Source organism: Mus pahari, chromosome 17 (genome assembly GCF_900095145.1).
Source record: "Mus pahari chromosome 17, PAHARI_EIJ_v1.1, whole genome shotgun sequence".
In the NCBI taxonomy this organism is placed as follows: Eukaryota; Metazoa; Chordata; class Mammalia; order Rodentia; family Muridae; genus Mus; species Mus pahari.
Window position 1 is genome coordinate 21,482,214 of NC_034606.1, and position 10,435 is coordinate 21,492,648.

At 39.5% G+C, this 10,435-nt stretch overlaps 1 protein-coding gene across 1 annotated transcript in view; it reads left to right on the forward strand.

Moving 5' to 3' along the window:
* The first annotated feature begins 218 nt into the window (after positions 1-218).
* Mtbp (MDM2 binding protein) overlaps positions 219-10,435 on the forward strand; it is a 65,077-nt gene continuing 54,860 nt past the window's right edge. The window contains exons 1-7 of the mRNA XM_021216883.2: positions 219-352; positions 1,116-1,196; positions 5,365-5,438; positions 5,599-5,750; positions 7,266-7,324; positions 8,856-9,000; positions 9,894-10,011. Coding sequence (XP_021072542.1) covers positions 235-352; positions 1,116-1,196; positions 5,365-5,438; positions 5,599-5,750; positions 7,266-7,324; positions 8,856-9,000; positions 9,894-10,011 — 747 coding nt within the window. The 5' untranslated portion in view covers positions 219-234. The remainder of the gene's footprint in view (positions 353-1,115; positions 1,197-5,364; positions 5,439-5,598; positions 5,751-7,265; positions 7,325-8,855; positions 9,001-9,893; positions 10,012-10,435) is intronic.

Genomic DNA, 10,435 nt, shown 5'->3' on the forward strand with positions numbered 1-10,435 from the left:
CTACCGCCGTCGTGCGCTCATCTGCTTCCCCGCCACGCTCGGGTCCCCGCCGGTAGCCGTTTCGTTATGAGAGGAGCAGAGAGTGTGGCTCCTGAGAGAATAATTTCCAAAAATAATTGGCGGGAAAACCGACCTAGGACATTATTTTCCAGCCAACCTGAGCGGCAGGAAACCGGAAGTGCGCGTTGCGCGCGGCTCTTTTGAGACCTAACACTGAGTCCAGGCGGGAAGGAGATGGATCGGTACTTGCTGCTGGTCACCTGGAGGGAAGGGAAGTTTCGATCCGTGGCCGGTGGGGAGATCGAGCCCGGCACTGAGGCGTCATCCCTGGAGGGCACCGACAAACAGCCTGGTAAGCTCTGGGCCGAGAAGAGGCGGGAAAGACCGGCGGCGGGGAGGCGAAGGATCTGAGTTTCTGATGAAGTCCCGGAGGGAGGCGTATACATAGGTCGGATGGTCCCGGGAACGTGCAACTCTCAGAAGTAGTTTCTATAAGAACTGAACAGTAGTATGTCAATGGAAAAGATATAAAATTGTGAGTATTAGATGCCAGTGTCATTTGCCTGGTTGAATCTCCTGGTGGCATAGTCCTCGAATTTTTGCTTTCTGGAAAGGTATGCTTGCAGAAAGTAGTATCCCTTGGTGTTCCTTCCACCTTGAAGAAAGCACAGAAAGAAACGATAGGTTCTGCAGATCTGAGTTTTACATACTATAAAGAAAAAATGCGTCTCAAAAAAAAAAAAAAAAAAAAAAGAAGAAGAAGAAATGACCAGCTTTAAAAGATTTTAACTGCTTTTGATTGCATTGCTTTTTAATGTTCTTGAATAGTCTATATTACATTTTCTTTGTTTTGATTAAGCAGACATTTTGAGGAAGAAATGTATAGTTCGTATATACTTCTTTTGGAAGGAAGTTTTGATTTCTTGTTACTAACTAGCACATACAAATGAGGAGACTTGGCTGTTTTCTCTGCTGTGTCAGTTGAATAGACTTGATCAACATGCATTCTGTGTACAACTTACTGGCCTTTAGATCCTCTGGTAGTAAAATTGAAACAGGCCCTAGATTATGTTAACTCTTGAGTTAGATGATTGAGTCAGTCTTTATTTTTATAGATTGGACCGCAACCAATATTTATTACCTCTTAAAGAGAAGCATCAGCAAGTCAGTCCATCCAGATGACAGTACATTCCCTGGTAAGTACAGCAGTGTAATGGTAATGAAATTCCTCTCCTATCCCCCTCCACCCCCAAAGTCTGACACAGCATCTTATTGGAAATCAGTTAGTTTGATAGCCTAGGAGTACAAGAAAGACTTGTTGACTTTGAGAGGCACAGGGATATGGGGGTATCTTAAAGAAATTCTCAACTGCATTACTATTCCTTCCTGATATTTGAATGTTGTAAGTTGTTCTAAAAGTTATTCTGTCTTCCCAACTTGAGTTTTGCTTCCGTGTAACCCTTGCTCTCCTAGAACTCTTATCTGTAGACCGGGCTGGCCTTGAACTCACAGAGATCTATCTGCTTCTGTCCCCCAAGAGCTGGGATTAAAGGCACAAGCCACCACTGCCCTGCTTGTGGAGAGGTTCTTGTCTTGAGTAAAGACAACCTGTTACAGCTCCCACTCTGACTTCTTTATCACATGTGGGGTTATTTTCCTGTCCATTTTTACTGATTCTCTTAAAGCAAAAAGAGCTTTAAGGTCTTCCTCTCACTTCTCATCTGCTTTGACCTTCTGAAGTTCTCACTACTTTTTTGGGGGGGGGGGCAAGAAATCTTTCCTACTTTTAGCTCTATTGGTATTTTACAAATATATCTATTTGTAAATATATTTGATAATTTTCTTCTCTTTTACTTCTCCAGCTGATAATATCCTTTAAAGTCCCAGAAAACACAAATATGGAGACAGATCAAATCCTACAAGCTGAAAGAAGTGACTATAGATGGCAGGAAAAATGTCCTCATTTTGAGAGCTGCAGCTCTCATGATTCTGTTATAATCTGCTCCCTTCCTTATTAGAGAACCTCCAGTGTCTTGGGGGCATCTCTTACCACTGAGGATTGATTTCCAGTATGTAGGCTCTATACTGGCCTGTTGTCCAAGTTCTAATGGTACTCTTATTAATTTCTGAAGTTGGTAAAGTTTAGAGAGTTGTTGAAAACGCTGTAGACTGGGTTCTCATGAAAGTATTCACTCTGCTTATAAGGACAGGGTTTCTTATAAGACACCCCTTTTGTACAGTAGTGCAGAACTCTACAAGTGATGTGTGCTGAAGGCATGCAAGACCATCCCAGTACAATAATCAATTAGACGTTAGAATTGTTCCGTGACCTGTAACATTCCTATTAAAGCTAATTAAAAACTCTCATTGGTTTTTAATGGCTCAGTAGGTAGGATTGCTTGCTGTCAAGGCTGATGACCTGAGTTCATTCCCCAGGACCTATACTGAAGGAGAAAAGCAACGCCTGCAAATCGTCTTCTGCTGTGACACACGGGTGTCTATACACACACACACACACACACACACACACACACACACACACACACAATGCAATTAAAAAGAAAGTTAAAACACTGATTGTGTTAAATATTTAAGACAGTGAAAGAAGTAGTAAAGATAATATTTATTGTGCATTCTGTAGGTTAAAACATGAGACACAGTGCAATTGAAGTATTTTGTTTCTTTGTTAAAACTATTGAAAACAGTTGGACATCACGTTCTACTTTGCCATCATAGAACTTATACAGATTTAGCATTGTTTCTGTGCTTTGGCCACTTGTATTCTAGTTATCAGCTTCTAGTGGTTTTTCTTTGGGCTGTCAGTATTGTGAACTATCCACGCATTCCTTTAATGTGACTGTTTTTTGCTAGCACCATTTTCCCTGGGACAGTCATCCTTATCCATTTTAGCATGTTTGTCACAGTAACTAACCTAGGACTCTTACTTTTGTAGATTTGAAAAGCACTTTCAGCACCAATAATTTTGTTTTTTTCTGCTATTCATCTTTCTCAGCAAATGCATTTTCTAGTTATCTATTGGAAAAAATTACTACCATAAGTTTACATCAGAAGACCAGGAGGAAACAAAATCTGGATATTTTGCTTTCTCTGTATAAAATTGAATCTTAAGATGTCCAGTGATTAGTTAGCAAACTGTGAAAGTAGTATCATGATCAGTCACTGCATGGTACACTTTTCTTCTTTTTTTTTGGTAATTGTTTGTGTACAAAAAAGCTAGGTTGGTATATGTTATGCCGACATCTTTGTAAATTGTGTCAGGATATTTGGGCTTTTTCCTAATTGTGGTTAACAGCCTCCTCGTCCTCATCCACCTCTTCTTCCACTTCTTCTTCCATCTCTTCCTCCACCTTTTCCTCTTCTTCATTGCTTTTCTTTTAAGTGGCTGTGGGGTATTTATGTGTATATACTTGTTATCATGTGTGTGTGTGTGTGTGTGTGTGTGTGTGTGTGTGTCCCCTAGGGAATCCACCTTCTCTGCCTCCCAAATGCTGAGATTTTATGTGGGCTCTGGGGATGTGAGCTGGAGTCCTCACAGTTGTATGGCACATACTTTATCTGTGAGTTGTCACCACAACCTGCAGATCTGCTCTGAAGGACTCTAGTTGGACCAGACACATTAGGCACATTAGATAAAGTTATAGCTATTGGGTTTATTGCAGAAGATCAGCTGAAGAATGGGGCATGGGGAGCTCAGACAGCATGTAGGCATGGATAGATCTGAGGGCAGTTAGAGGGAGAACGCCTGACTTAATGCTGAGGTGGCTTAGTTTAGGAGAAAGGAGGCATAACTGACATTAGAAGTCTGAATTTTGCTAAGAAGGAAGCACTACTAAGAAGGTGGCATTACGAAGAAGGAAGTATGATGACCTGTGTCGAACACATGGAAAGTTGCCTAATAAGGTATTGACGATATAAAAATTGGACAGATATGCCTATATCTCAAACTACAGGAGGGTAGTGCTGGAGATGTAGTTATACAACCATCTGGGTATAGATGGAAACCCTGAGAAAGCCCAGATTGTTTATAGATGATGGGAAAAAACAAACAAAAAACAAACAAATTTCAAGAATCCCAGTATTCAAGGAGCATCATTTTAAAGAGACTATAAAGGAGGCACCAGAATTAGTGCCACAGATCCAATTGATGTAAGGGGAAAGTAGTCACACAGTCACAGCAGTCACCATTGACTCTTCTCTGATTTATGCTGAGAGATTAATTTTTTTTTTTTTTTTTAATGAGACAGGGTTTCTTAGTGTAGCCCTGGCTGTCCTGGAACTCACTCTGTAGGCCAGGCTGGCCTCAAACTCAGAGATCCACCTAAGAGATTAAATATTAACAAAACTGAAAATTAATAATGTTATGAAAAGTCAGTTCTTAGCGACTTCGAGTACAATTTTAGTGGCATGTTAGGAACGAACAGTCCTCTAAAATGCCTTTGAAGGGCGTAGCAAAGCTGATGAGGGAAGGGACCACCACGGCTAGGCAGCATTTTCAAAGGGGCCATAGAGAATGAAGAAAGGGATTTGCAGTCATTGAACACGAGCAGCTAGGACTCCATTGGGAAGTACTGCTTCCAGGAATAGGTTTGTGGTTTTCAATAGTGACGGGGATGGTTTGGAGTGCCCGGGCTGGGGTCATTTTGAGGAATACCCTTGGATAGGAAGGGCAGTACCTCTTGCATATTGGCAGGAAGGAGTGAAAGAAGACCTAACAAGAAGGTCCATTTCTCGAAGGGACTAATACTCAGTGGTTCCCAGTAAGGAAACAGTATTTTGCTGAGCTCTGTGGAAGAAAAGTTTCAGTTGACACTCAGCACCTTACCTTGCTCCTACAAGTTAAGCTCATGGTTCATTCTTCCTTCCAAGCCTCGAATCTGCTTTCTCTCCATAGCTCTCAATTTCCTTTGGCTCCTCTGAGATATGCTTCAGGGTGACCCTTGAGTTCACTCACTCTCTTTCTCTCTAGTTTATTTTATGGTATTGCATTTTCCAGGTAGGACATTTGCCTGTGACCAGGTAGAACCATGCCTGCATGGTCTTTGGAGAAGGAATTGGTTTTACTCAGTGGCCTACTGGTTTTGTGTCACCCAGGCACAATTGAGTAGCTGTATTTTCTTAAAACATCTTTATAGTAGATCTTAAATGATGATTAAAAAATATGGAGTTTGAATTAATGCAAGCTTGTAATTTTTTAAAGTAGGTTGGATTTTTGCAAGAGATTTATAACTTGGAAAACTATAGACTATGTTTCAGAATTACACAATTCTCTAAGCAGTAATTCGTTACAGTGACTGCTTTTTTTATTGTCTGCCTTTCTTCTAATAAGTGTGATTTGTTTTCAAGCTTGTTCAGTGGGTGGCACACCTCATTCCAGGAAGTGGTTCTTTGCCGTGCAAGCAATATGCGGATTTTACCAGGTAATAGCTGTTAGTGAACACCTTACCTACTCTAAAGAATTTCACGAATCCACTCTGTTTAATGCCATTATTTGATTTGTTGGTTTTGCAATAGCTATTAGGAAATGTCTGTGCTATAAATAATGACGTGACTCCATTACTTACCATCATCTTCTATTAGTTTTGTAGTTCTGATTGGCAAGAGATACATTTTGATGCTGAAAAAGATAAAATCGAAGATGTTCTTCAAGCAAATATAGAAGAATGTCAGAGTGCTGTTGAGTGTTTTGAAGAAGATGACAGTAATAGCAGGGAATCCCTCCCCCTGGCTGAGTATGTTTCTATGCCTCTACTGCCTTGCAGATGTTTAACAGAACAATGTTGTTTTGAGACAGGAGGGAAAAGATTGGATATTTTAGCAACTATAGTAGGGGCTTTTTAATCAACTGCAATGGTCAATACTTCAGTTTTGGAAGACACTGGGCAGGTTAGACCTCTCATCTAATCGATACCTGAAAAATGTTAGGTTCACACAACTCTAGAGTGCTGATGGCACTGGCTTATCATTTTTTTGAAGATAAATTCTGCCTGATCCTGTGGTAGCTTTATCAGGGGGTTATTTAATGCTAGCAGATAACACTCAAATCGAAGCACACTGTGTTTTTGGTCTCTGAGACTGAAATGTGGGATTTTTTTTTTCCCCCCAATTTATATGCCTCATCACCATTTCTGATACTTTTTGTAGTCTACAGAGCTTCTGAGGAGTGTCAGTTGACTTCAATTGTGAGTCTCTTGAATCTTGGTAGAATGAAGGATGATCCCCACACTAAGTTGTGATAACCTTTTTCTTCTAAGACATTCCATTTCTGGCTCATTGTTAAAGTCCTTTCCTTTTAGCATTTGTCATGTGACAGGAAATGCTTTTGTTTTGTTTTAGTATTCATTGTATAGGCTTCTTACTGGTTTCACATTGTGTTAGTTAATGCAGGAAGCAGTGTACACGAGGGAAGAACTGTGGACTAGTAGGAGTTAGAAAGTTATGTTTGACTGTGTGAGGCAAAGCCAGGGAGTTCGCTCATCTAGTCTTTTGTTTCCTCATTCACCAAGTGTGGAAATTCTTTCAGGTGCTTTCTAAGATGCCCTCCCTCACTGAGCCTTAAAAAGATCTTATTGATTCATGTTTTACCACTGTGAAAAAATAATGTGGAGCCACCTTATTTCCACAAGAGGGAGCCTGGAAACTATAGTTAGCCTAACATGCTTTAGGCTTTTGTTTTAGACAATATTACCTTATGTGGAAGGATTTAAATACTTTTATCCTGAATAAGAACTTCTTTTGAGAATAGAATTTCACTATCTGAATAAAATATATAGGTTTTTAGGAATCTGAGAAAATGTCATATTCTCAGCGAAGACTTAACTAACTCAGAGAAGAGCAGTGTCCTTTATTATTAAAACCTACTGCTGGCTTGCTTGGAAGATTAGAAAAGTGTTTGGTCTATTATTTATATTGAATATATAAAATATAACTTGGGGTCTTTGTTCCCGTTATTATTATCATTGCTTCTATTTGTGTTTTAGATGTGGGTAGGAGCTTGTACTTGCAGGTTGAAATATGGTTTTCACACATAATAGCTATATGATTTTAGGACATTTATTTAAAGGAAAAAACTAATCTTAATGGTGCCTGGGTTTGTCAGCTAAGTCAAATAAGGTAATGTGTCTAGCATGTGTGACTGTGTAGCACACAGATAACTGATGCCTATTATGATATATGGGCATACTTGTGCATATTTATATGTGTATTTGTATAGGGCATTTTTCTCTAACTATATTCTTTTATTGTAGCCTATATGAAGAATCAGCAGAAAATTTGCATCAGTTATCAGACAAGCTTCCCGCTCCTGGTAATACAATAACTGTTTTAGATTATTTGTATTTTCTACTTTTTATGATTGAGTGATGAATTCAGCGTCTTCTGTAGAATCCCAGTCCTGTAAACTCCAGGACAAATTGCTTCTTACACGTAGATTGTCAGAATGACACTCCTTTATGGTGCTGATTGCATACAGATCACCAAATGGAATGCTGTGCAGTAGGAGGAAGCTCTTGGCTCAGCAGCTTTAAAATAGAAACCACTTGTTCCTAAAACGGGAAGCATATTGTATAAAATACTATACGATATTGTCCTTAAACACTTTTTTTTTGTCCCAGTAGCTTTTCTTTGTATTACTCAAGTAGTTATTGGCAAAATTTGGCACAGTTTGGTATTCACAAATCCTTTTGCATTTTTTAATGAATGTGTCATTATTGAATCCCACTTATTTACTGTACGTTTGTTTGCTGTCTGTCTTGAATGTCATGCACTGTCCTGGGAACTGAATATACAGTGCTGTGTAAAGCTAGACAGTGATAAAGGATTGCACAATTACAATTCTTACGTTCACACAGCTGGTATTTACAGCCAAGATTACTACAGAGTCCTGTTTAGAAAGTAATTTAGAAGGCTTTGTGAGATGGCTCAGTGGTAAGGGCCCTGGTTGCTCTTGCGGAGGGCCTGGGTTCAGTTCCTGTCACTCACATGGCAGCTCCCAGGCATCTCTAACTCCAGTTCCGAGAACTCCAGTGCTCTCTTTTGCCTTCCACATGTATTAGAAATGCACATTCATGTGTGCATTAAAAAAAATTAAAAAGAAAATAACTGAACGTATTCACAAATAAACATTTTTGTAACCTTTTCACCCAAGGATGGAACCCAAAGCCTTGTACACCGTAAGCTACCCTTCAGCCCATCAGTTTCTTTCAGTGAAACGTGTTAGTTCAAAAATATGCACTAAAATTTTACACGGTTGCTATTTTTGTCTAATTAAATGCCTTTGGTTATCAAATTTTTGTTTGGTTTTCATTTCATTTTATTTTTTCTGGTCTTTCAATAAGTTCGTAATTTCATGTCATTTAAACTGGCGTGAAGTAAAACCTTTCTCAGACTCTAATGATGCTAATATAATTTGTTACACTGAATGCTTTATTGTCCTTTAAGAGACATGATTTATTTGAGCATTGCAATTTTATATTCATTCTCTTTTGGATAACAAAATTAAATGTAGGAGGATATAATGAAATTGCAGGTTTTTTTTTTTTTTTCCCCTATCTTGAGTTCCGTGGCATTGATGACCTCCAGAGCAATACATATAATTAGCTATGCTGGAGAATTAGCAAGCAATTATGATATAGTTCATTGTTTTCTAGCATGATGACATGAACTCAAATGATGAAGTATTATAGTTTTTGAACTTCTGAAGATGTGTACTGTTTTAAAATAGTCCTTTGTTTGCTAAATAAGCTTAAGATCCAGTTGTTTAGAGCACTGTTGAAACCTGCTTTAGATCTAGCATGTTTTAAAAACTATGGTATTTTTGTTTTGTTTTGTTTTTCTAGGTAGAGCAATGATAGACGTAATTCTGTTGCCTTCTGACAAAGATCCTCCTAAGCTAAAAGAGTGCTTGCCCATTGTAGGGGCCTTGAAACATCTGAAGGAATGGCATTCAGCAAAAGTTATCGTAGCAGGAAGTCACTGTGAGATGTAAGCTTCTTTGGTCAAGTTTCAGTGTTCTGCTACCTACCCGGTTTTTGATAGACTGAACCTTTGAAAATTACCTTAATGTGACGAGGTAGTTTTCTGTTGTACTGTGATTAGAGATGTGAATCTCCACCAGAACCTAGGCTTTCCTCCTTTCCTGTTGCTGAGATGTTGAAGGTTTGACAGATGCTGTCAGTGATGCTGTGTGGTCACTATTGAGCACCGTTTCTCCAAGTGCACTGTGCACTTTTAGGCTTGCTTTCCGTACCTATGCGCACTAAGGTGGCAGCTCCACAGGACTTGTCATGTCCTGTCTGTTTTCTGTGGTATATGCCAAGGTACACACAGTTGTATTTGTGACACATTAGCAGAGGTCAGTTGTGCACTCCACTTTTAATTCCAAACTTAGTACTCAAACTGTTCCTTTTTACCTCATGATTTCGTTTTTGATTTAAGAAATCAAGCACTTAAAGGATGCTGATTAAGCCAGCATAGCAATAGATGCTGGAGGGCCACCTGCATGGAAGGAAGGGCAGGCAAAGCAGGAATGCTAACAGTCACGATCGCCTGTGATTAGTGTTGCCATGAAATTCATAAAAGCCATGAAGGACAGTCAGGGTGCCAGTGTAGTCTTAAAGCTGAGGGATGACACTGAGTCTGTGGAAGCATCTGACACAGTTAAGCCAGCAGTAACTGGAAGGTCTCTGTTTACGTCGTAGGGGTGACAACTCTGAATATGTGTGAATGTAGCAGCCCTTCCCCAGAGATTGCCTTAATGGGTAATTCATATTAACAGAAAATTACAGTTACCTTTCCTAGGCTGTAGTTAAAATGTAGCTATTAAAAAAAGAATTACTATTTAATTATCAAAATCTTTTTTTTTTTTTTTTTAACAGAAATTGTCAGAAAATTGCTGAATACCTTTCAGCTAGTGTTGTACCTTTAGAGGAGTTCGGAAATGCCATTGACTCGAGGGAACTGTGGCGGGGAGAGATTCAGATGCGGGAGCGAAAGGTAACTGCTTTCAGATCTTCACCGTGCACAAACGGAGAAGGCCTTTGGACTTTGCTTATGGTACAACTGAGGCCAGTACCAGGGTCCGTCGGGGGAGATGCTCTCGACTGACACCAAGTGGGGTTTTCTACAATGATGCAAACAGTGCATCTGCTCTCAGCAGTGGCCCCTGAGCTGCATACTGCTACAGAGAACTGTCTGTCACGTGTTCAGTTGGTCCAGTTTTCAAGTTTTAGTAGATTTTTATTAGTTGTGATTTCAGTCGTCACTGTGGTTATGTTTTAGGTATGGCTGTTGTATAGTGTGGCATTTTGAGAACAGTATTGGACATTAGTCATTATTTACCCAAGACGTTTTGTTTTACTGCCTGTATTATCTACCCAAAGCAGTACTGGGAACAGTTATCTATGGATTCTTAGGATTC